The 27,629-nt window shown below is 39.8% G+C and overlaps 1 protein-coding gene across 1 annotated transcript in view; it reads left to right on the plus strand.

Moving 5' to 3' along the window:
- Positions 1 to 27,629, plus strand: part of PI4KA (phosphatidylinositol 4-kinase alpha) — a gene marked incomplete at its 5' end in the record, with an annotated part of 2,160,482 nt that overhangs the window by 693,220 nt on the left and 1,439,633 nt on the right. The window contains 1 exon segment of the mRNA XM_044068731.1: positions 9,988 to 10,096. Coding sequence (XP_043924666.1) covers positions 9,988 to 10,096 — 109 coding nt within the window.

Raw genomic sequence — 27,629 nt, forward strand, 5'->3', positions numbered from 1 at the left:
ATGCGTTGAGTAAAGTGGGTTAGGATTAGGATAGAGTTATTAGAGAGGAGTTGCATGTGAGAGGAGTTGAATATGGTTGAGAGGAGGTATTTATTGTAGAATTGAGTGCAAAATGGAAGTTTGAGGCAAATATTAGAGATTTGTTTGGTAAGATATTAGAGATTTGGAAGAGTAATATTGAATGATTAAGGTATATTTTATGGAGAAAAAGTAAGCTGCAGTTGCTTAAGTAGGGATGTTATAGATAAAGGTGTTAATTAGTTAGAGAGGTAATATAGTATGCAGATAATAGAAGGATAATATAGTGATAAGAGAAGGCATGAAGGAGAGGGTGATATAGTTGAATAGTTGGAGATGAGGAGTTAAACAGAAAAAACAGAGCAGCTAGTTAAGGTCTCAGTAGTTAAGTAGTTATGAAAAAGTAGATAAACAGAGTAAGAGGAAAGTAGTAAAAGATATAATAGAGATGGAAGGGAGAAATAGAGATAGAGAGAGGTAAATTATTAATAGTAGATATATAATATAGCAAAATACAGCTAGGGTGGGAGAGATAGAGAGAATAGGGGTAAGAAAGGATAAGGATAGGTATGAGTAGGGGGGTGTGAAGGGGATAGGTATAAGGAAAGGATGGGGGGGTGGGATGGGGTAGGAGGGGGAGGCCGAGGGTGGGAGAATACCTTGAGGGGGGGTGAGGAGAGCAAGGGAGGCAATCAGGAGGGATGGGGAGGGAATAGGGAGGGGCTAAGAAAGAAAAACAAAAGACTAGGAAAAGCAGGGAGAGGCAATTTCAGTTCAAGAGCTACCCAGGGGAATAGGTTGGAAAGGGGCTAGGGGTAAAAACAGAAGAAAGCACAAAGAAAACAACAAAAAAAAATGACAAGAGGAGGCTAGAATACTCAGAAAGGGGCGGCTAGAAAAGAAAGAAAAGGGCAAGAAACCCCACAGCACAGGTGGAAGAAAAGTGAGCCAGGTAATAGAAAAAGGAAAGAAAAAGCATTCAGAGGGTAGAAAAAGTTCGAATGGTAGTAGGGAGGGAATGGAAGTAAGTACTGTAAAGAAGGAGGCTAATCAAAACAACAAACAAAGGAAAGAAACACAGACAGGAGGAGGAGGAGGGGAATGGGGCAGGCGTGTAGGCAGAAGGTCATGTAAGGCATTGGTAAGTGGTAGAAGGAGGATAAAAAATGCAGGGGGGAGAGAGATATATAATAAAGCAGAAACATAGTATATGGCTTTTTAGTTTGAATACTGATTAGTCAATAGTTCAAGAGGTATTGCAGGTAGTAACAAATGCAGTGGAAAATTGAAGTCCAGAGTATGGAGTAGCTCTATATAATGAGTGGGAGGAGGTGTAAGATAATCTAAACCAGCTAAAAAGATAAATAAAAGAAACAAGGAATGGGTGTGATTAAAAAAAGTTACAAAAAAAAACACTAATCTAAACCAATTAATGACAAGAACAAGACAGAAAGGCAGCAAACCACACAATAAAGGCAATAAAAAATAAAAGAAAGATATAAAAGGCAATTTAAATACACAACAAGAAATAGAGGAACAAAAATATTTCATACTTACATAAGTCAACAGCAAGAATATGAGTCAATGATAAATGAACAGAAAACATGAGGTCAAAAAAACAGACCCCAGCAGAATACAAAATAAGCAGACTAGTTTATAATAAGAAACACTAGCAGATAGCATATCAAAATCAAATATCCAATCAAAAATATGAAATAACGAAACAATCTACATATACAGTACAATAGGAAGGTCAAATATCGGAATCAATATCAAATCAAAATGGTAGGCAAAGTATAGTAGTCGAAAAGAATAAATAGCACAAGATCAAATTACAAGAGTCAAGAGGAACAATACATACGGGGTAGTAAATATTACAAAAATCAAGTGTATCAAAATCAAATATTGATAAACATAATAGTACAAAGTAGCCAAGTAGAAAAGAGACAAACGCTATCCCTCTACCCGCTGAGTTAAGCAAACGCTATATACACAATATTCAAAAAATAATAAAAAAATAAAACCTATATTATATATATTAAATAAAATTGGCAAATACTAAGAGTAGTCAACTAGTACTATTGCGTATCCCCCTCAGCACGTGAGTAAATTGCCAAAAGAGCACATCTATTTGTAACCAAAAGGACAAAAGTAAGAAACAAAAGTAAAGAAATAAGAGACAATACAACTAAGCCAGCATGAGCAGCTAAACAGAAAAACATGAGCAAAACCCAGTAAGTAGCAGCTACTACACAAAGCATAGCCAAGTATACTAAAAGAAGATAGCTAAAAACTTTAAGCTAGACTATACAATACGCCTCAATGACAGCCTATATAAAGTGGCTCAGACTAAACTTAATAACTAAAATCCTAAAACTCCACCAAAATATTGTCCAAAGTACAGATCAACAATTATATAAGTATATATGCTCAACATCGACAACACCACTGAGTATGTTAAGATCAATAACAGTAGACACTATAAAACAAATAAAACCACAAGGTGAAAGAACTTTAAAAACCACACTCCATTAGCAACAAGAGAGCAACCAGTTTGGTATATATAAACTTAGAAAGACAACATTCTGCTATTAACACGTAAAATGAGCACTTTCATGCATTGATGTATAAAATCACAAAGGTAAATGATCTAAAAAACTAACTCTTACTCCCAATAGTCCAAGTTGAGAAAGTTTACACATGCGTTTAGGGTGAGAAACTTTACTGAAGGCTTTTGAGGGCAAGGAATATGGAGGAAAGAAGTTTATCTGAGTCCCTCTATTTATTTATGGTATCAGTGAATGATAGGAGGGCAATAGGTGTACTGCCTGGTGGATGTAAGCAATGTTAGGTGAATATTAAGAGCTGTTCTTGTAGACGATAGTGGAGGAGTTGCTTATGAATATATCTTTCAAGAATTTTTGATAGAGGTGATATTACAATAGTCCAAAAGTCAGACACATCAGCTGAGATGCCACCTTTATAAAGAGGGGTAATATAGGATTTTTATCCCATAGTTGAGGGTACATCGGCTATTGATGAATTGATAAGGATGAAGACTGAGTATTCATTGGCATCGGCAGCTATCTTTAGGTGTTCAGCTGGGAGGTTGTCAACTGCAGTGGAGCAAGAATAGAGTTTAAGTAGTTTTTTTTTTCATGTGGAAGCAGGTCTTCAGTGGAAGTTGCTAGCAGTGTACATATTTGGTGAATTATGTTCATGTAAGGATGCTGGGGGAATAAAGGGAGTGGTAGTGTACATGGGATATGGGCGGTGCAGTGGTGGAGTTGTCGCCTCAGAGCAAGAGGTTTTCCTCAGCTGGGGTGCCTTCTCTGTTGAGTGTGTATGTCCTCCCTGCGTCCATGTGGGTTTCCTCTGGGTGCTCCGGTTTCCTCCCACGTTACAAAGACATGCTTCTGGAGTGTTTCTCCCCAGGCCTCCTCTGAAAATTGGTTTTGTATCAATTTGGACTTTCTCTGTCAACAAATTTTAAATAAAAATAAATAAATGGAGAATGCTGGTTTTGGCCTAACCTGTTCACTGAGGTACTAGGATTGGATTGGATGTTATTGGTGGAGTGGTTGAAGCACTGGATGGGGGTGAAGATTTTTTTTTTAATTTAAGGAGGCGGAGGCAATGCTTACTGTGAAGTAGAATATGGTTACAGTTTGTAGTGGAGAGCTATTGTGAGAAGGGATGGATTCCTTGTTTGGACCTGGATGTAACTGGTTATGTGTTGGTGTCTAAAAAGTTTTGTCATTTTTGTGCTGAAGTTGTAGATGGCCATACAATAAAGTCTCTGTTTTCTTGAACTCAGGCAACTGGCACTCCAAAACAACTGTCATGTTTGATTGGCTCATACACCAACATACGAGCCAATCAAAAATGGAAAAGCAGAGCCACTTCTGTTCACTTTGGAACAGCCAGCTGTTCCGCATTGAACAGAAGAGGCTCCACTTTGCGATTTTTGATTGGCGCATATGCAGGTATATGAACCAATCAAAAATCGCAAAGCATTTCTTAAGCAACTGGAAACTACACTTAAGTGGCATCTACCAGTCCCCATGGGTGCCGGTTAAGTGCAAGTTTACTGTAATAATGTTTTTTTTTTTTTAATCTAGATTAACTTTTTTTTTACTCAAATTGCACAATTCTCTTTAAAGTTGCATGTTGTAGGGAGTTTTAATTTTAAGTTCAGGCTTTGTCTCTGTTGGACGTAGTTTTTGTCTGGTTAGTGAGTCACGATGTCTGGTTAATTTTCACTCTTTGCAGAGTGAGGGCTGTTGGCAGAGTGTTTTGGCCAGACCAGTTAAAAGCTTTCATTGTATTGATGAAGGAGTCTTTATTAAATTTAGAAAGGTTTCAGGATGTTTTAAGTTAGTGAGTGTTGGACTTGTGGGTAGTATTTTTATGGTTATAGGCAAGAAGGTGGTCACTAAGTGAGTTTGGAGAGGTTTGAGGTTGTAAATTTACTAGGGTCAGAGAGAAAGTTATTTAACAAATATACAAGACTTGAAAAGCACAGTGTAAATTTTACCTAAAAAGAAGCCCATCAGTTGATTTTGACTTATAGAGCCATCAGACCCCATTTGTGCCTTTATCACCACCTAAATACTAATGTCTGATGCCACCACACATCTCAGCCAGTGTACCATGGTAATTTATGATGTTTTCACCTGTCTGTGAAATATCGGCATGCATATCACAATATTGCTTGAAGTACTAACAGAAGACATTTTTGTTGTATTTAACATAAATAGCTAGTCTTCTTTTGTAAGCTTAGTTAGCTTTGCTAAATTTGTGTCGTAAGGCTTTCATATATTGGAATGTTTAGAAATTCTGATACTCTGAGCAATAGTGTCTTTTTGTATTGACCAGATGGATAAAAGTTCTGTTCCTCCAAGCGGGAGATTCATTATTACATGTCTGAGCTTTGTAGATGGGAACAAATAGATCAACTAGAGAATGTAATTTCCTTTAAAACGCCTTCACACTATATGGAGTACTGTTGTGTAGCATACAAGAATACCAGTGTAAGGAGCTAAGCTTCTTACTTATGCTAAGGAATTCAGCCTTGTACAACTGGCTACCCATCCCTGCATTACATCTAGGTTTAGTATTTTTAATTTCTAAACCTATAAAAATGATAAAATTATCTAAATTTCTAAGCTTAGGCTGTGAGTGTAGTTTTATACTGAAATTCTGATTAACACAAACAATGCCAAGAATGTTTCATTCTCTGGTGAGCTTTTTTGTAATGTCTTCATAATTATTTTTATAGATCCTTCAATAACCTTATAAACAGTGTTATTATTTTTAAGATGCTTTCAGTTGATGACAAGGAAATTCAAATCCCCTTCTATTGTGCATTACTGTCAGTCCCTATTAAAAATGTTATTTCTTAAGCTGACTGTGTAGGACTTTATAAAATGCAATTGTTTTCCAGTGTTGTGATACTGACTCTCGAAAGTTAACTGTTGTTAATACTGAATTCAAATGGACCGCCAAATATGTCTGTCATAAAATCCCTCTCTGAATATATATGTGTGTGTGTGTGTGTGTGTGTGTGTGTGTGTGTGTGTGTGTATATTTATATATATATATATACACACACACACATATATATATATATATATATATATATATATATATATATATATATATATATATATATGTGTGTGTGTATATAAAAAATGTATGTGTGTGAGCGTGTATATATATTGAGAGAGAGAGAAAAGAGACCCTCTTCCTGATATACAGTGTTTTGCTAAAGAAAAGAACACGTGCATTATTCAGTTTCCCTATTTCAGCATGAATGCCTTCATGTGAAATCAGGATAGTCTGTCAGATATGTGTTTGTATAGAATATGGCATTGTCTACAGAACAGAATTTTTTTCTCCAACAAAAGAGGCAAAAGACAAATTTTGAGTTCAGTATGCCAAGCCATAGGAAATTATTGGTATGTAGGGCCAACTGGTTAATCCAGGGTTAAAAATCTGTATTAAACGATTGGGTGGTAGACGAACTGAATCTAGATGAGAGCTTGCTTGAAGCGAAAGGGCAAAAGGAACTAGACATTTGGCAAATAAAAAGTGGTCTGTGAAGAAGTTCTTTGGAAAATGTTTTCTTCATGGTGGGTATGTTTCCTGCTGGCATTATGCCTAAAGCTAAAGTGCACCCCCTCTTTTTTTTCAGGACTGGGCAGTTTGAAATTTCATAAAAACTCCCTCACATGTACATAGTCCATAAAATTGCTTCTGAATGTGTGTTGGAAATGGTGGAAATCATATTTTATGGATATGAAATGGCTTTCTTGTGGGAAATTGAATTATTTAATTAAATCTAGATTTGGCACCCCCGCACAGAAAAGAACTATGAAGGCTGTTTTTAGAAGCTATGATATGTGGCTGTAGATTGGCAGATGTTTTAGTTTACATGCAGTAAATTGCAGTGCTAAGTTCTTTTAGAAAGGTATCACGCTAATGTCTTCTGGCTTAATGGAGTTGCAAGATGAGCAACATGGTTGCATGTTATGATATTACTGTGGGGGCTGAAAAGGTTTTGCAGCAGCTATGATTCCCCAGCAATTTTTTTTCCAGTTTAGATAACTGAAGTGTGACAGTTTTTACTTTGCTGGCATTGATTTGGTTGGTAGACATATGCAGCTGGTAAACATTGCTAGTATGAACTTCATTATTTCCGTATATGTCTCTCTAGTGTTCTTAGTGAGGCCCTCTCCTCCAAGGCAGATTATGCTTAACAGAGGAAAAAAGAAGTCAGTAATATTTTGCTAGAAAAACAGACCAAGGATAATGTTTAATAATTGCAGTTTGTCCTTTCACATAACGCATGCCACTTTTATAGAATGTTGCTCAAATAAACAGAGAGATATAGAAACTGAAATCAGAACAAGGTCTCTGAAATTTCAACACCTAGACAAAGCTGTTTCTTTAAAACTAACTATGCCAATTGATTAATCTGTTGGAATTCTGCATTATAGAGGATTTGAAGATGAACATGTTATTGTGTTGATGGAAAAATAAGGTAAATTCTCACACATCTCCTAGCAGTAGAAAATAATCGGGGACTGAGAGTTCTGTGTGGAACATGAAGTGTAAGAAACTCTCCTGAGCAAATGGAAAGGATAGTGCAGTATTTCATTTAACCCTGTTTGAAGAGGTGTGTTTAGTTAAAATACTTGGACACGTGCTTCTCATTGAATTTCAGTATGCGTCCATTGGTGTTTAGTCAGTTAAACTTACTTCATAAAAGAGACTGCATCTAGAGATGAACAACATAAAAAGACTGTTCATTTGGAAGAGGTTTAGCATGCCTTTGAGCCATAGACAGAGAATCCATGTTCTGCTTAACTAAGGAAGGATTGTCATCCCTTCTGCCGAAAGCAGTATGACAGGGTTTATCACTTAAATAAAGAAAAGGTGGTAGTGGAGTTTTTTACTTTCTGGGACAAGTAGTTTTAACTGTGTAGTTTTTATTTTTTTTCACACACCAAGATGTTTTTGTGTCTCAGAGCAAATGTTTGTGTGAAACATAAGGGTTTGAGAATAGTTGATATAAGAGAGACAGTTTTGCTGGAGACTGCAGTGTTTGCACTCTGTAGTTATAAAATGTCTAAAGCTTGTCTCCTCAAAAATGCTTTTTATTATTTCTTGTGTGTTCAAATTTGAACTGAAGATTTTGAAGGGGACCTAGGTGTATTTTTGAAAATTTTCTCATTAGAAAGTGTTTCCTTCCTTTTAATTTTTTTCTTGAAGTGCCGCATATCATAAAACTTGGATTGAAGTAGTCCTGCATTTGATGCTTTCTGTCTGGTTACAATTTTGGATTTGATTGAAATCTCAAATTTTTCTTTCTGAAATTTGTCATTTTTATGCATCATAGAGCTCAACAATACCATACTCTGATTTGTTACTCATCAGTGAGTAACACAGGCATGATTAGAAAGTTTGGGAGAGTTACCTGTAATTAAGACATTCTGATGCCTTACAAAAATTACTAATTTGGCCACTACATCTGACAAGCTGTGACTGTACATATTTGTTTTAGAAGCTTACATATGACAAAGGTCAAATGAAGTTATTAAAAAATATCACCCACAAAACTAGATTGTAGTAGAATAATTTAGAAGATAGTACTAAAATTTATGCAGTAATATTAATTAGTACAGCATAGATTATAACAGTATATGATCAAGACATGTTTTCAGGGCTCCCAAGTATGTTACAAAGCTCAGATGTATTAGGATGTTTGCATAGGTATTTTTCTGCCCAAATTAGATTTTTCCTCTGGTAGATAGTACATTTTAAAGCTGTGATGGGGAAGAGAGGTAGTTGGGAACATGTTTGTTTTTGGAATGTAACAAGTTGGCTGATTTAAAAAAATTCCCTGTAAAATTTTGTTTGTGTCTTTCGGCTTTTCCCGGTTAGGGGTCGCCACAGCAGAACTCCGGTCCGCTAATGATTGGCAGTAGATTTTTACATGCTGGCTTGCCGGGCCTAATGCACAACCTTCACCGAAGGAATGCCCATTCACGCATGTCGCCACACAGAAGACGCTCTAACTAAGAATCAAACGGGCAACGTCTAATTGTGAGGCAACAACGCTACCGCAGCACCACCACCGCAGCAAAAAAAAAAAAAATTCCCTGTAAAATACTTTGACAAAAATGTTGGTGGAGCAAATGATAATGACTAAGGAAATGATTCTTCTGAGCTAGAATGTAGGATCTAAATTGCATATGTAGTAAGGCTTTACCAAGTTTAATGCTGTTGGCTGACAAAAGAGCATATTAAGAAACAGAAATCAATATCTTTACCAGCCATAATGCAAAATTTAATATTTTAAAGGAGATAAACTACATGGAAGTGGTACCTTCACACAAGGGAAGGAGCAAATTTTGTAGTAATAAATGGAATTTGTGGGAGCAATGAGCATTGTTAGAGAAAACATATGTATACTGAATGAAGATGGTAATGGAGACTGTTGTTAGTGTTTTCTTTTTTCTTAATGTATATGAGCTCATGTTACAATTTAAAATGTGATGGTTTAATAAAGAGGTTTAAAAAAAAGGAATCAGTTTGATGCTTCAGTTGTCCACCAGCTTGGAATGCAGTTTTTTTTTTTTTTTTTTTTTTACAGTACCCATGACTGTGTTTGGACAGTGTCTGAAATTCATTCAAAGGTCACAGATTCCATTATGTGTTGTTTTTCACAGAAGCACATATGTATAGTAAGTTTGGCTATAATCGAAATCCATCCTGCATCAATCTTTAATTTATTATTTTATTTATTTATTTTATTTTACATTTGTTGACCGGGCTAGTCCAGCTGGATCAATGTCCATTTTCAGTGGAGGACGGGGAGAAAAGCTCCAATGATGAAAGCAAGATAATAAAAAATAAACATAAACAATAAACACTTATGACAAAAGCAATGAGCAAAAATACAGAGATTTTAGTACAGGTAATACAAATCTAAAAAGAAAACAAATAAAACCAACTAAAGTAATAAGTAAGACATTAACTACTTTCAGTACAGAATATGGAAGAATGGTTTTTACATATAAGAGAACAGTAGTAACTATAGAGGCATTAAGTCATTTGGGGCTCACTTCCATTTATATATCTTGATTTTTTTAATGTGGTTTCATTTTTTTAAGGTTTGAGAATGATACATTTGCTCTAGCTGTTTGGTTTCAGAGAAATATCTAGAACATTGATGTAGTTGCCTGTCTGCTTTCCTTGGGAATTTCAGCCCATTTGTGGGCTTTCTTTCCTTGTGTGTAATTTGTACTGTCGATACACTGCGGTTCTAGGTTAAAGACCTTTTTCTCTCAAGTTGTCTGAATATCTAATTCCTTGGTTATAACATTTATGCAGGCATGGTTGTGGAGAGTTGTGCACATAAATGTATCACCTGTTTTATGTTTTTTTTTTTTTGTGCCACAGTTAACTAGACGACTACCACCAATAAAAGAGGCTCGCCCCAGGCTACAGAAGCTTTTCCGTGATTTCTGGCTTTATTCAGTTGTCATGGGTTTTGCTGTGGAAGGATCAGGTAATGAGTTGATGAATACTTAGAGATAAGCCACCAATAGTATAATGACATTTTGTATGTTTTAGAGGTCAGATTAATGAAGAGTGAAACAATGTGAATTTAGTCCTTCAGTCCTGGTTTGATTTCTTTAGCTTCTGTTATATTTAACCCCAAAAACCTCTTTTACCAAACTTTTAGCCTTTATCCAGTTATGACAAGGCAGAGTAAATGTCATGTATGACTTGAATAGGCTGACGGGCTGATGAAAATGAAAATAATCTTTTAACGATTAGGCAAAACCAGCATTAGTTAGAAAAGATAAGAGAAGGTCATAGGTATTACAGAGGCCTTCCTCTGACCAGTTCCATTTTTCCTTTTCAGGAAGTAAGAGAATAAATATTGGTTACTGTCACTTCATAGGTAGGTACTAGGCTATCGGCCCAAGGGCCTACATAAGCATAGCCAACAAGGTTTCCTGGCTTACGCCACCCAAGAAAGTTATTTTCCTGTGCACTGTCGAGCAGAGACACAGAAGTGATCCCCAGGGTGTATTTCCTATTTCCCATCCACTCATCAAGATTTTTCTTGAAGAGTGCTAATGAAGAACTTTGCTTGACATAGATGGGTAGCCTGTACAAGAGTATGGGAAGTCTCTGGGACAGGAATCTATCCCTCCAGCATGTCCTGTTTATTGTGGTGACAAGGTTTAAGTCCCTAGAGCATGTAGCTCAGAGGGATTGGGATTTCTTTAGGTGTAGCATGTCCAACAGCTCTGGGTTTGACATAGCTTTATATGTTAGGCAGAGATCACCTCGGAGTAGGCGATATGCTATGGAGTAAAGCTGGAGTTTTTTGAGATGGTCAGTGTAGGGCATTTGCTTGAGGCCAGTAATCCAGTAATCCTCTTTTTGAGGTACTTCTGTGGCCTTTTCAGCTGCTGCAGATGTCTTGTGAGGTACATTCCAAAAGGGGCGTTGTACTCTATAATGGGTCTAATGAGTGTCGAGTAGAGAGGAAAATGACCTATTTTCTTTCCCTTTTATGATGGTGTGCCACATAGAAGGACTTCCTGACTGCTGTGGCGATATGACTATCAAAGGAGAGACTACTATCCACCTGGGTCCCAAGGTCTCATCACACATTCGGTATTAAGTAGATTGCTGCCTATGTGGTAGTTCATGGGTACAGATTTTTTACCAAAGGGGATGACACTGCACTTTTTGGCATTGAGTTTGAGGCCATGACTCTGACACCAGGCATCTGTCTCAGCGAGACCCTTCTGTAGGATGTCCACATCATTTGGGGACTTGACTATGGCTCCTAGTTTGCAGTCATCTGTGAACTTCATTAGCCAGAGGCCTTCTGTGTTGGCCTGTACTTCAGAGAAGTAGATACCAAACAGAAGAGGTCCCAGGACGGAACCCTGTGGCCCTCCACTTGTCACTGCTTTGAGGTCAGATTTGGAGTCTGTAACTTTTACAGTGTGGGTTCTGTCAGTGAGCCAATTGGCAACCCATCTTGTGACGTAGGGATTTATACCTAGTTTAGCTATAATTCCAGAATGGGGGATGGTATCGAAAGCCTTGGCCAGGTCAAGATAGGCTGTGTGAATCACCTTACCCTAATCTACGGCTTTGGTGACTGCCTCAAAGAAGTCGATCAGGTTCAGGAGGCATGATCTGCCTTTCACAGATCCAAACTGGGTGGGATCCAGAGTTTGGAGGTTAACAATGTCTTTGTTGAGTTCCATGGCCTTGCAGACCAGGCTCATCAGGCTAATAGGTCGATAGTTCCTGGGATCAGTGGTGGCTCCCCCTTTGTGGAGTGAGATAACTGTTGCTGTGCACCATTCAGTTGGCACAAAGCTTGATGCTAGGCTATTATTGAACATGGTGCTTAAGTGGGGAGCCAGTTCGTTCTGAAGTTCATGTAAAACGCAGCCTGGGATGTTGTCCGGTCCCATGAATGCTGTGTTTTTGGCTTTAGAGAGTGCAGCTTTTACCTGCATAGCTGTGATTACAGAGACTCTGCATTCTTCCTGTATAGATATGGGCCCTTTAGGAGGGTGGGGGTAAAGTTAGCACTGAACCTAACCAGGGTGTTGGCAGTATCAGTTGGTTCTGTAATTTTCGTGCCATTGTGCTGTAACTCAGGGCAGATCTGGGTGTTGTCATCGAAATTCTTGACATAGCTATAGAATGCTTTGTGGTTGTCCTTAGAATTAGTGGCAATTTTGTTTTCGTAGCTAGCTTTGGAGGATCTTATAAGGGATCTTGGCTTCTTACTGAGGCTGACCAGGGAGCTCCTCCACTCATGGGATTTTACTCTCTTTTGCAACAGTTTCTTCCTTCTGTTGTACAGTTTTTTTATGGCAGGGGGCCACCAGAATGGCTTCCTTTTTTTTTTGAGGATAGCGTCTTGGTTCTGTTTGGGATAGCACGATCCATGCACTCGTCTAAGTGCTTATAGAGTGCATTTGTGTAGGATTCAGCAGTTGTATCTGTATTGTCCATCTGCATGGATATCATGAAGTTCACCACTTCTGTCTTAAGAAGCATGAAGTTGGCTTTGGAGAAATTTTTTTACCGTGGTTTCCTTAATGGGGGGGTCGGGGCAGGATGTGGATATCAAAGGTGATTAGCTTATGGACAGATCGGACCAACGAGGAGTTGACTTCAGGTGTGGAACAACAGTCACTCATGTTGGTAATGACTAGGTCTAGGATACTGTTGCCCCTGGTGGGGGTGTGGATAAGTTGATCCAGGGCATTGGAGATTATGAATTCCAGAAAGCGTTGAGCTAAGAAGTTGGTACATGAGTAGTTTTTCCAGTTAATGGTGGGGTAGTTGAAGTCGCCCATAATTAGGGTGTTTGGTTGAACCCTAATATTTTCCAGTACATCAAGAAAAGAGGAGTGGGAATCCTGGGGCATGGTGGGGCATCTGTAGCAAGCTACAATTTGGATTGCAGTTTTGCCCAGAGTTGGTTGCACTTGGATAACCTTGGATGCATCGGAAACTTCTTTAGCAAAGCATCACTACTACCTTTTTACTTGAAAGAGATCGAGTCCGTCCTGATTGTTGACCTTGTATGAGGAGTAGCAGATTATCCCAGCCACATTTAGTGCTGTGAACACAATAGTTTTCAGTAACTTTTTTGAAAGCACTGCCTTGCATCTGCAGTCTCACCAGTTACAGATTTTGACTGATCTGCAGGATGTCTTCTGATTGACTGTCCTTTGACTTGATGCCAGGGTGCTGTCATGAACTCTGTCTTTTGAAGCAAGATCAAAGTCAGATTCCCAGTTGACAGCCACTTTGCTCTTAACTCATGGAAGCAGTGCTGTGCATAGTAGCTTATCATGTTTATGGCAAACCATTTTAAATGCTTTGTCTTAAAACTAACTGAATCAGACACTGTTTTTTATCATCTGTAGTACTGAATATCAGATTTTCTGGTACAGTGTTTAGTCCCGAGTTCATTGTCACCAGTTAAACTAGACAGAACTAGACAGAAAAACAGTTACAGAACAAGATGTATTGTTTCCTGAGGCATTTGTGTTGGTCAGAAGTCCGTGAAAATTAACAAAATTTAACTGCATTCACTGTCTGCCCAAACTCCTGTTTGCAAGCCACCTGCCCACACCATTTCCTTGGGCAGTTGATTGAGCAGCTCACCAGTGTATTAAGAGAGCTAAGTATATTGCAGTCATGTCTGCTTGTTTCTTATGTAATACTTGTATGAAGTTTCCAAGCTATATTCTACAACTGTATGTAGGCTGTAGCTGCCCCCTGCTAACAACTACACAGTGAAAAGTATGCAGTACTACTGCGTGTAAGTAAACTTAATGGTCATATCTTTCCACATTATATTTTGTCTTTCCTGCTTTATTCTGAGTTTAAGTGAGGCCCACATGACTCAGTGAGTGTGGATGATCAGCAAGCAGTTGAGAAAAGGAATAGATTTCTTAGGGAAAGTGAGGTAGCTGTGGCTTAAGCCTTGGGGACCTGTATGAAGAGAGTGACTACTCAACTGTGACAATGACTTACTTCTGTATTTGTCTGTCTGCCTGTGTTTTCAAGGTGTTCAGCAGGAAAAAATAGATTGTATTAACATGTTTGCTTATAAAAAAAGTTACTTGCTAAGAACAGGCCCTTGGATATGAATTTCATTGTTTGTAATTTGATAAATTATACAACAGCATATTTAAATTTTGAAGTAGCAGCTCTTAATCACTGTTGCAGTATTCCTTACCAAAGGGATATCCTGCTGAGGATAGCAGAATGTCTAGCCAGCATTCCAAAGCCATAGTTCCTTTCAGGCTATATATGCCAAACGTATGTCCTACGTCTGAGTCATAAGTTCATAAGTGACGTACGGTCATCTAATACTCAGAACTTCTTTGCTACCAGTCTGAATGCTACTTTTATACTGTAGTTTGCAGTCGTACATCGCTCAGATACAGCTACTAAGCCTTCAAAAGATAAGTGCCTGATTATGGTATTTTTCTTCCTTTTTTTCTTTTGGTTGTATTACCTCTTGCATGTCATCTAGGAAGGGAAAATATGAGTATGGGAAGCAAATTTCCCATAAGGATAGACATGAGAAGTGCCTTTTGCCTTGGTGCTGCTCACAATCACATTCAGTAGTCTGCCTTCCCTTTTGGTCTTTTTAGAAAACCAGTGGCTGGAGCTTCTGGCTTAGGGTTCCATGATTTCCGAATCCTCCCACCTAGACTTTCAACCACTACTTTAAGAAGAAATCTAATAAAAGTATTGATTCTTCTGCCATCCAGCCTCCGTAGGAAGTCTCCGTTGGCTTGTATGAAGAACCTGTGGACCATCTGGTTTCACCAGTAACCCTCTCTTGTCATGACCCAGTCAGAGGCCAATAGGGGGCTTCCTAACCCCACATCCACTGAAACTGTGCCTACATCTGCTGTAGGCACGGAAGGGGACCTGCAGCTGATCATTTTTGATGGGATCTAGGGGTATTCCCCAGATTCTAATTAAAGAGGAATTCCCTGGTTCCCGTATTGATATCATAAGAGAGTCTAAACGCCCTACATTTGTTGAGGCTGATATTCTTTTGAAAAAGGAACAGAAGGCCAGACATGTGACTCCTGGGGCTAAGGATCCACCCAAAGAGCATCAGGATTTCACTCAGGGTCCTTTTCAAGGCCCTTCTGAATTTTTGAAGCCTTCTCAGAGGTTGTCTCTTCCTTTGTGTATGTTCCCTGGTCCTCTACTCCTAAAAGACCTAGAGATTCTGATTTTTCAGAGGAAAAGCTGGACTTGGATTCTGGACAGGAGTCCTTGGCCTGCTCCTCTCAGTTTCATTGCCCTTTAGCTCTAGAGTCTAAGGAAGATTTCCTTCCCATGATTCATCCATCGAACAATTGTCTTTTGGGGAAACTATTGTCTGCATGTAGGAACATTTTAAATGAGATTGCTTTTGAAGATAGATTCATATTGGCCTTCTTAGATGTTCTTTTGGACATCTTTTATTCTGCCTCTTAGGCTTCTGACTTGTAGTCTTCTGTTCCAAAGAAGCCTGATAGGTTCTGTAAAGTTTCTAAGGCCCAGAATCTTTTTCTATAAAAGTCCTTCTTCTGACCCTGCAGTGATTTCCCTGGCCACTAACAAGCCTTCAAAGTTGCTGTCCTCTTCCAAACTTTTGCCTTCTGACAAAGGGTAGTCATGCTATGGACAGGTTTGGTAAAAATGTATACCTCTGCGACATTAGTTTTCAGGGCCAGATACTACCAATCCCATATGACTAGCTATGTCCAGGCTGTTTATTCTCAGCTCGGCGGTTTTCTTTCTGATTTGCTTGATTCAGAAGCTAAATCCTCTGCTATTTCTATTTTGAGTTGTGCTTTCCGGGTAGCTTGTCACTGTATAAAATGTAGTTAAGATGATTCTGATGCCTCCTCTAGGGAGTCTGCTTTGAGGGTTGGTTATGAGGAGGTATTCCTGGTTATAGCTTAAGTCACTTCCTGAAGACATTAAGGCTAAGTTGCTGGACTGTTCTGGACTGACCTTTGGGAAACCAAAATCTTTTTGGCTCTGCCGCAGCTAAGCTTTTTAAGACCTTGCAGGATAACAGGAAGGCCATTTACCATATTAAGCAGCTCTTCCTTTCTTCTTTTGGGAGGAGGCAGCTGAGGCATCCTCTTAGGACTAAGAGGTCTTCTGAGAGGGTTTTCCCTGACAAACTTTCTCAGGGTTCTAAGGGCAAAAAGCCTTCTTTTCCTGACAAATCTTCTTCCATTTGACATTCAACCTTTTTTACCCCTCCGTCAGATTCCTCTTACCCCTAGATTGAGTGTTTCATCCAGTTTAGCACTGCATAACCACAGATCCCTGGGTGCTTTCCATAACTGAAAACTGGTATTCCGTGGTTTGGAAATTCCTTCCTCCCATTTCAGGCATTTACCAACCTCCCCGTTGTCAGCTTCCTCATTTATCAACCTCCCCGTTGTCAGCTTCCTCACTTTCCTTCAGTTCAGGATCTTTTAATTCAAGGAATTATTCATCCATTTGTGCCCTCTCAGAAGGACAGAGGGTTTTGTTCCGGAATATTCCTAGTTTCCAGGAAGGAAGGTTCTGGGAGGCCCATTCTCGATCTTTCTTTTCTCAACACATTTCTGAAAATTCCCTCTTTCAATTCGCTCTCTCTCCAGTCTGTATTTCCCCCATTGCTTCCTTAGGCTTTCTTGGTGTTGATCTAAAGGAAGCCTACCTTCACATTCCTATTCACTCTCTTTACAATAAATGTTTGTGTTTCTCTGTTTCTTTCTCATGTTTTCAATTTTCTGCTTTATGTTTTGGTCTTTCTACAGCTCTGAGAGTCTTTACCAAATGTCTAACTCCAGTGGTAGCCTGCTGTGGACTTTAGGGAATTCAGATTTTTCCCTTATTTGGGGAACCTATTGATTCATGTCCCATCTCAGTCTTATTTATTTTATTTTTATTTTACATTTGTTAACCAGGATAGTCCGACTGGACCCAGGTCCATTTTCAGCGGAGGCCCGGGGAGAAAAGCTCCACATGTGGATAGTTACAGAAGACTTAACAGTAGTAGTTTTATACAGTTACAGAATTATAGGAATACATGCATACTTAAAAACTTGGAATACGTGCATACTTAAAAACTTTACAATATTAATTTTCTAGTTAGAACATAGACATTTTTAGTGGTGCAAGGCTGAGTAAGGTAGCATATCATTCAGTAGTGCAATACATTTGAGAGTGATAGTCAATGTTAGAGACTTTTTAAGACTTTTCTACAGATAGCCAGGTAATAAAGTGTATGGTGTGCTGGTTAGTAAGGGTTGGTACAAGGGCACAGCCAGTGACTTTTTAGGTATATTTTGAGAGATTTTTAAATTGGTTTATAGAAAGAATTGCTGTAAGTTCGACAGGGAGCCAGTTTCATATTTTACCAACAGAGTTGCAAAATAATGCCTCACCTGCTAAGTTTTTAGATTTAATAGTTTGTGCTAGCATTTTGTCAGAAGAACAGAGTGTTTTTAGGTTACTGTATGGGGTAATTATATTTTTGAGTATGGGCATGCTTTCGGCCTGATAGAGGACTTTGTGGGCTATTGGTTATACTGGATTTGAGAGGGAAACTCTAGCCAACCTAGAGATCGAAGGTTAAGACAGTGATGGGTTCTATATGCCGAACCTGTGGCAAATCTGGCTATGTTATTATAGCAGCTATTGAGTTTATTGAGGTTAGATTTACTCAGATTTGTATAGATTGGGGAGGCATAAAGAAGAGTTGAAAGTAAATATGTTCGGGCAATAACTCTCCTAGCAGTTGAGGTTAGAAATGTCTTAATCCTATATAGAGATCCTAGCTTCTTAACTGTTTTAATGGTTTTGTCGATGTGAGCTTCAAACTTAAGGTTATTGTCAACAACTGCAACTAATAGCAAAAAACTGAGGTGAGACTCCAGGCTTTAAAATGTTTGTTATCAAAGTGCACAGAACAACACAAGCGCTTTCACCAAACAGGCTTCTTCAGGTGTACTAAAAAGAAGAACTAACATTCCTATTTATACTAATTATACTAATTACCATATGAATTTTTAAAGGTATATTATAATTAAACAACATAAAATAAAAACTAGCTTATAAAAAGTATATATATATATATATATATATGTATATGTGTGAATACATTGTGAGAATGAAAACACTGAAAACACATATAAATGCATATATATGAGTATGTACATTCAAAAAAACCATCTCATGTACGTAAAGGTTTGTTTTTTAAATCGGTCTTAAAGGAATATTTTCATTCAAACCATGCCCTGTGGTTGCCCTAAGTCTAATAATCCATCTTGCTTCTTAACTTTGTCTGTACCTTAAAGTCCCCTCCTCTAATACTTTCAGATATTCTACCTGTGGCCCTAAAAGAAAATATATGTCTCATATTAGTATCCCTAATATGTCTAGCAAGGGCATTGAAAGGACTACCTTTCCTTATATGGTATAGATGTTCCCTGATTCTATCTCTAAAAGTTCTGTTTTGCCTACATAGAACGTTCTACAAGTTTTACATGTGGCCAGATAGACTATGTGTTTGGAATCACATCTGGCATTAACACTGAAATTATAGGTCTCACCAGTGTCCGGATGCTGGAAGGATAAACATGTATCTATGGAACTACAAAAATTACATTTGCACAAGGTCTACTGCCTTTGGTAGTAACTGGAGTAATTTCTTCCTTTGGATAACACAACTGTCTACGTAGGGATTTTTGATTCTTAAAAGTAAACTGTGGTTGTGCTCCTATATGTTTACTTATCTGTACGTCAGAAGTTGGAATGTTCCAGTTTCTATTGATAATATCAGTGTAACACTTTATATCCCTAGAATCACTGAAACATAGCCTCAAGGGTTGTGGATTTTTTACATCTCTCATACTCTTATTGACAGCTATAGGTTTAGAAAAATAAGGCTTAGCTTTACTTTGTCTAATTTTGTAACATTCTGTAGCCCTTGATTAATAAGATGGGGTTCATAACCTCTTTCTTTTAACTCATAACATGTCTTATTAAGCTGTGAATCAAAATCATTAGCATTTAACCTAGATGCTCTAAGAAATTGGTTTTGTGCTACATTCTTGAAGATGAACTGTGGGTGCATGCTGTCTCTACTAAGTAAATTGTTAATGCCGACACTCCTTCCTATAGAATTTAACATTAAAATGACCATTCAAGTCCTGCAGCACAGTAACATCCAAGAAATTGATTTCACTATAAGAATGATTCACAGTAAACTTCAAAAAATGAGTAGTGGTATTGATATATTCTACAAAAACTTTAAGGTCATTCACTGTGCCCCCCCAGACCAAAAAAAGATCATCTACAAATCTACGAAAAAATCTTATCTTGTCTTTGAAATTGTCACTTTCTAGTATAGCTTGCTCCCATTCGAACATCACAGCATTAGCATAGCTGTTGGCACAAGAAGTTCCCATGGCAACACCTTGACATTGCCAAAAGAATCTATCTTTAAAGATAAAAACATTATTTTCTAATACCAACCTTAGTAACAATCATACAGATTCTACAATATTACTGTCATATTTACCACTGTCAACCAACAATTTAGTAACACTGTTGATATCATAGTCGTTCGGTATAACCGTAAGCAAAGAAGTTACATCAAGTGTTACTAATAACAAGAGTGTACATTTGACTTGCGCTCTATCACAGGTAAAAGTATACAAATCTTTAACGAACTGTTCAGTGTCTTTTAATATATGGCTAGTTTCATTGATCAATGGTCGTAGTGTTTTTTCTAAGAAGATAGAAACTGATTCAGTGCACCAATTTCTGCCAGCTACTATAGGTCTCATGGGGGGGGGGGGGGGTCAGTTAAACTTTTGGGCACTTTGGGTAGACCTTGAATTATTGGTATAGTAGGACTAGAAATAAAAAAATAATTGTAGAGATGAACATCTATCAAATTTGCTGTAAACATATCTTTCAACTGTCTATGCACACAGTCTATCATTCTGTGAACATATGCTTTACTAATAGTTTTGTAAAAGGTATCATCACTCAACATTAAAAACATTTTATTAAAATTATCCCTCTTATCTAAAACAACGATAGGCCCTCCTTTATCTGCTGAGCGTATCATAATCATAGCATTAGTCTGCAGCCTCTTTAATGCTAAATATTCATCCCTATTTAAATTATGCCACTTCTTTATATCATTCTTGGCATTCTGTTGGTAAAAAACTTTGTATGCATCATCAATGCATAGTTTTTCAAAGGCTGATAAAAGTGGATTTAATTGATGTGTAAAAGCACTAGGTTTTCTGAAAACAGTGACATTACTATTTACATTACTGTCATATAAAACTTTCAGCATTAAATTTTTAGTAAATAGTTTAATATCAAGTATAATGTCAGCAATATTTGAGTCCATAGCATGAATGAAAGAGAGTCCTTTGCTTAAAACATTATATTCAGATTTGGAGAGTTTATGTTTAGACAAGTTAATAACTAGTTTTTTATATTGAGGAACGCTTTTTTTATATTGTACGGACTCACCAAACTGTCCGTTTGTTTCTGCTTATTCCTTGTTGTACTTCTCCCCCTTGGTTCTGTCTGATCTATCTGTCCTCTGCCTCGACTCGCATACCTGCTCCTCATCGGTAGTGGAAACTGCAGTCCCACAGGATGTGGACTCCCTAAAAAAATAAGTGTTGCCGGTTGTAACTCATCATCTGTCTTCTGTATGCTGCCATTTACTTCACAGTGGACCTGGGTTCTGGTAACCAAAAGTTTCTTCTTTGAGACTGCCACTTCATTCGGTGAGCGGTCGCAAACTAACTCTGTGGTTACAGAAGTCTGCCCATTCAATTCTTCTTGCGTGTTCCCGACCTCAAGATTCATCGTTGCAATAGAATCTCTCTTACAATTCACCTCTACTGAAATCAAGGGAGTTTGACCTGTCGATTCAGTTCCACGGCCAATAACATTACTACTGGCTGAAGGAACTGCTGTCGGCCACATGAACACTTGTCCAGTAGAAAAATTCAGTCTATCCCTGTGTAACTTTCTAAGTTTAATCTATGTTAACTTACGACCATAGGCAGACATGTTATCTAACATGTCATTGATGGGGTTTAGTTAATACATTCGACTCGTACTTTGCGCAGATATTTAAATACTTGGATTTAACCATAGACAGCAGTTTTAATTCTTCTTTCTTCACCGATTCAACCAACAACTTCAAATATCCAAGACTAGTCTGGATATTAAGTGTCTGCTAGGTGGAGAGCTAAGAAGGGACACACTCCACCTGTGCAGGCATTTTCAAGATTTTAAGATGCCTAGGAATGATGCTTTCCATTATACAAGTCTGTAGATGGTATTTCTCAAATTGAGACGATGTTCATCATGCGTACAGCTGCAGTCATTACAGATGGGTTATCCTGCCGTCAGGCGGGTCCTCGGTCGGCCGAATTCCAAAGTCTAGGTCCGGCGTCGGTTGTCGTCGCTTCTTCCCTGTCGTCAGTGCGGCAAGGGTATAAAAGAGGCAGCCGACGCCATTTTCTCCAGTCTTTCTTGCCGCACGGTGCCCGAAGCAGAAGCAGTTCGCAAGTGCCGGTCGGCCAGCTCCTGAGATTTACAAAAGTATTTCAGCCAAAGTCTTGTTTAAAGCTAAGTACCTCGTTGGGAAAACTTTTCTTGCCTCAGACCGATGTCAGACAAAGTTAATAATTGCATTTCTTGTGGGAAGCAAATACCGCATAAGGATTTCCACTCTTTCTGTATACCTTGCTTAGGGCCAGACCACGACATCTCGGCTTGCCGTTTTTGTGCTAGGTTCAACAGTACTATTAAGCGCCGGGCGTTGTTCGCCCTTCATTATTTTGGCAAAAAATTTAATTATATCATGTCGTCGGATTCACTGACACCAGTTTTAAGCAAAAGACTTTCTTTTTCAATCTTTCCTCAACATGTGGATTTGGATCCGATCCTCAGATCCGACTCGGCCACTTTCTTACAGCTCATGGATACTACAAACACTTGAGCTCCTAATTTACCCATAATACAGCAGTTTCCCTCTTTCCTCAGATGTCGTTTGCTGCCATTGTGTACAGACATGGTCACTGAAGCTCTTGAGCGTTTGTTTAAGAGATAAGTAATTTTTCTACATTTACCTCTTTCAAAACTTCCTTTCTCATTAAGCTTGTCTTAGCCTCCCTTTTTCCTGTGTGTCGAATGTAAATTTTTGAAGAATTTCTTTTCCTGTTCTTGTCTACCATTTGTTAGCCCTTGTTTATCATTGTTGGTAATCTGCCTCTTACCATTTGGTAATCCTTATAATACCATTGGTAGTATCCCTTTTTTACTTTTAAGATCTGTATAAACCAAAAAAGAAAAATTTTCTTTCTTATTTCTGCTTTAACTGCCTTTTTGATTATAGAAGAGATTTTATTTAAAATGGCATAGGAACTGTCAGGTTTCAAAAAGTATGATAAATGTGGGCATAAAATTCCATTGTCAGATGCCCATGATCTGTGTGTTTACTGCTTGGGTCCTGACCATTTGCAGTCTTCCTGTTCTGTTTGTAAGGCGTCTAATCCCAGAGCACCGGTAGACAGAAAAAACAAACTTGTTCTTAAGGGGCTTCTTCCTTCGGCCTTTGGAGAATCACTTACTGGAGCTCAAACCGCCAAGACCGACAAAAAAAGAAGCCGGAAAAAGACGTTCTGAACAACCCGGATCTTCTCAGTTCTCTTTGGCTCCAGCTTCAGAGCTGCTTAAGAAAAAAAAGCTTTGGATCCTAAATGCAAGTCTTTGGATTTGACATCTTTGGACACCAGATCCATATCTTTTGGATCATCTCATCCTGAACCTAAACAATTAATCAAGACTAGATATGCATCTTCCTTGGATCCTGTCTCCTCTCGGCTCCCATCCCTATTCCTGGAAAGACTCTCGCCATTCAAGGTTTCCCTCCATAGCTTCTTCCCATTCATCCAGAAGTCTTACAGAAGCTGATGTGGACAGAATGATGAAGTTTCTCAAGGCACAAATTCAGATGGGAGGTCTCCCGTCTCCTAATCCCATGGGTCCGGAGACCTGGCTGCTCCTCCTATGATCCATCCTTCGGCTTCGGAGCCCTTGGATCCAGGCACCATCTGTTTCAGATCTGAAGAGGATTTCATCTTCGGCTCCAACATATTCTCTGAGTATTGGAGTTGGAAGACTCTTGGACCCAAAGCTTTGTTGCCAGAGTAGAGGTGTTAGAATTGGCTCCGAAGCTGTCAGAGCCATCTCTGCCCCTCAGAGCATGGGCATTCGATAGGTTTGTTCTGATTTCTGCCTAGGGTGGTGTGCCTTCGGGTACGAGGAAACCATCGATCCAGAAGCATGTCTTCTTGGACCGACAGCTTCTTTATTCCCAGGGTGCACTGCCTTTGAGGTTGTAGAGAGGGTGTTCTCTTCTAGAGGACAGATGCCGCCTCCCCCCTCGTATCATCCCTCTGGATCCCAGATGTCTGTGTCTTGAGCTTCAGCATTCTACTGTACAGGGACAGCCAACCCAAAGTCTCCAGGATAACTAGCAGGGTATAATTATTTCTTCCAATACTTCTCCGGAGCATCACACTTAAAAAGTCCCTAGAAAGAGGCAGTGCAAGAGGAGGCACTTGGACTACCCTCAGGAGTCGGTCACAGAAGCTACTGATTTCAAAGAAGGGGAAGGGTCCCCAAGATCACCACCTGATGACTTCTCATTTGGAGTTATTTTAGAGATCCTTAAACAAAGGGGTGTTTGGTCTACCTATAACCCTTCTCAAGAGGACTCGATATTCCTGGAGGCATTTGGTCACTTGGCCCATCTATTTCTTGGTTGACTTCACCTGCTGATGAGCTCGTTGACTTGATTTCTCAGCAGGCATGGAGGGAGTCTGATTCTGTTGTGCTGATCCCCAAGAGACCAGATAGGATCCTGATGCCATTGAAGGGAAGACAGTTGTGGAACAAAGGAGTACCAATGGATGCTATGGTCATAGCGGTGACTGCAAAGAAAGAACTCTCGGAACAGAGTTCCTCTGTTCATCCCTCTAAGAGGGGGAGTCTAGGGTGTTGGACAGATTTGGGAAGTGTGTTTATGGGTCAGCGACCTTTGCATTCACATCCCTGAATTACTTGGCATACTTCACCAGATTACAGAGGGATTTGATCAAAGAGCTTTCAAAATCCCTCTCTGGGACCAGTACTTCTAAGGCAAAGACTTGTGTGTTGTGTCACAGTTGGTGACCCCATAATCCATCTTTAATTCCTCCCTGAGGCTCATATCACATGCAGCTGAAGGAGCCTCGAGGGCAGCAGGTTCAGACATTTCCATCAGGAGTCAAGCCTGGATATGCCTGTGTGATTTTGTCAGTGCTCCCTTTGACGGAAGTTCGTTATTTGGCCCTAAGATTAACTACACACTCTCCATGTGTCAGCAAGATGGTAAGACCCTGTCTGCAGTGAGCATACATTTTTCCACTCCTCGGAGATCCTTTTTGAGGAGTCAGTGAGGTGATTGAAAAATGCAGTTCAGGAAATCCCGGGTCCTTTCCATGATCCACATGGAAAGAACTCTCCAAGGGGCAGTGGGTGAACTCTAATCGAAGAAGCCATCTATATGGCAGTGGAGGCCCACAGAACCAGGGGTCCAGAGATTCAGTGCTCCTGAAAGGAGGCCCACTTGCCCACCTCTGGAGGCAGGTGTCACTTATCCCTGCACCAGAGAGCCTGTCTAGACATTACAAAAGATACAGGGGTGCAGAGGAATTATTTCCAGAAGGCGGTGCAGTGGTTAGTATTGTCACCTCACAGGAAGAGGTTCCCTGGTCCAATTCTGTGCTGGGTTGCCTTTTGTGCGAAGTCTGCATGTCCTCCCTACATTCGCTTGGGTTTCCTCCGGGTGCTCTGGTTTCCTCCCACATTCCAAAGACGTGCACCTGGAGCATTTCTGCCAGGGCCTCCGCTCAAAATGGGCTCTGTCCCAGTTGGACTTTCCCAGTAAATAAATGTATAATTCCCTTTTCTCTTCCACGTTCATCAGTATACAGACTTCCTAATGGTCCACCCAGTCAACAGAAAACAGTGGCTCTTCAAGTACAAAGACAAAATGATTGACTTCAACAATTGGCTAAGCTTCTGGTGTCATTCTAAGGGGATCCAGTATCTGTCTGCTTGGGATGACATGGTCGACAGACCATGATGCTTTGCCACAGATGTCCTGCACCTGGCACTCTTGGCATTCCGGATACTGGCTAAGGCTCTTGCTGCCCCTATAGTGCCTTTTTTAGGCAAGGTTCAAATAACAAATTCACCACTGGAACAAGAACAGGCAAGCAAAAACTGAGGGTAATGCTACTCAATGCTAGAAGTCTAAATCTCAAAATGCACTCACTTGAGGCACTCCTTATAATGGAGAACATAGATATCTGTGCAGTGACTGAGACCTGGTTCAAGGCTCCAGAGAGCACCCCTGCAATACCAGGCTATAACTCATACCACATTTTTCGGCCATGTAACCTGGACCGAAACACCAAAGGTGGAGGTGTGTCCATATTCATTAAGGATATCCACACCGCCAGGCTAGTTGCTCAGCATAATGCATCCGAGGTTATCCAAGTGCAGCTAACTCTGGGCAAAACTGTAATCCAAATTGTAGCTTACTACAGATCCCCCACCATGCCCCAGGATTCCCACCCCTCTTTTCTTGATGTACTGGAAAATATTAGGGATCAACCAAGCACCCTAATAATGGGCAACTTCAACTACCCCACAATTAACTGGGAAAACTACTTGTGTACCAACTTCTTAGCTCAATGCTTTCTGGAATTCATAAACTCCAATGCCCTGGATCACCTTATCCAGATCATCTTATCCACACTCCCACCACGGGCAACAATATCCATGACCTAGCCATTACCAACATGAGTGACCGGTGTTCCACACCTGAAGTCAACTCCTCGTTGGTCAGATCCGACCATAAGCTAATCACTGTTGATATCCACATCCCACCCCCACCCCCCATTAAGGAAACCACGGTAAAAAATTTCTCCAAAGCCAACTTCATGCTTCTTAAGACAGAAGTGGTGAACTTCATGACACCCATGCAGATGGACAATACAGTTACAACTGATGAATCCTACATAAATGCCCTCTATAAGCACTTACACGAGTGCATGGATCGTGCTATCCCAAACAGAACCAAGATGTTATCCTCCCAAAAAAAGAAGCCAATCTGGTGGTCCCCTGCCATAAACAAACTGTACAACAGAAGGAAGGAAACTGTTGCAAAAGAGAGTAAAATCCCATGAGTGGAGGAGCTCCCTGGTCTGCCTCAGTATGAAGCTGCGATACCTTATAAGATCCTCCAAAGCTAGCTACAAAAACAAAATCCCCACTAATTCGAAGGACAGCCACAAAGCATTCTATAGCTATGTCAGGAATCTCGATGGCAACACCCAGATCTCCTCTGAGCTGCAGCACAAAGGCACGAAAATTACAGAACCAACTGATATTGCCAACATCCTGGCAGATAGATTCAGTGTTAACTTTACCCCCACCCTCACCCCCTAAAGGGCCCATATCTATACAGGAAAAATGCAGAGTCCCTGTAATCACAACTACACAGGTAAAAGCTGCACTCTCTAAAGCCAAAAACACAGCATCCATGGGACCAGACAACATACCAGGCTGCGTTTTACACAAACTTCAGAACAATCTGGCTCCCCATTTAAGCACCATGTTCAATAATAGCCTCGCATCAGGCTTTGTGCCAACTGAATGGCACACAGCAACAGTTATCCCACTCCACAAAAGGGGGGCCACCACTGATCCCGGGAACTGTCGACCTATTAGCCTGACGAGCCTGGTCTGCAAGGCCATGAAACGTATCATCATGTAACTTGTAAACAAAGACGTTGCTAACCTCCAAACTCTGGATCCCACCCAGTTTGGGTTTGTGAAAGGCAGATCATGCCTCCTTAACCTGATCGACTTCTTTGAGGTAGTCACCAAAGCCGTAGATGAGGGTAAGGTGGGTTCACACAGCCTATCTTGACCTCGCCAAGGCTTTCGACAACATCCCCCATTCTGGAATTATAGCTAAACTCACTAAACTAGGTATAAATCCCTACATCACAAGATGGGTTGCCAACTGGCTCACTGACAGAACCCACACTGTAAAAGTTGCAGACTCCAAATCTGACCTCAAAGCAGTGATAAGTGGTGTACCACAGGGTTCCGTCCTGGGACCTCTCCTGTTTGGTCTCTACTTCTCTGAAGTACAGTCTAACACAGAAGGCCTCTCGCTAACGACGTTCGCAGATGACTGCAAACTAGGAGCCATAGTCAAGTCCCCAAATGATGTGGACATCCTACAGAAGGGCCTCACTGAGACAGATGCCTGGTGTCAGAGCCATGGCCTCAAGCTCAATGCCAAAACGTGCATTGTCATCCCCTTTGGTAAAAACTCTGTACCCATGAACTACCACATA

Source organism: Protopterus annectens, chromosome 4.part0 (assembly GCF_019279795.1).
Source record: "Protopterus annectens isolate FY-2018-M chromosome 4.part0, PAN1.0, whole genome shotgun sequence".
In the NCBI taxonomy this organism is placed as follows: domain Eukaryota; kingdom Metazoa; phylum Chordata; order Ceratodontiformes; family Protopteridae; genus Protopterus; species Protopterus annectens.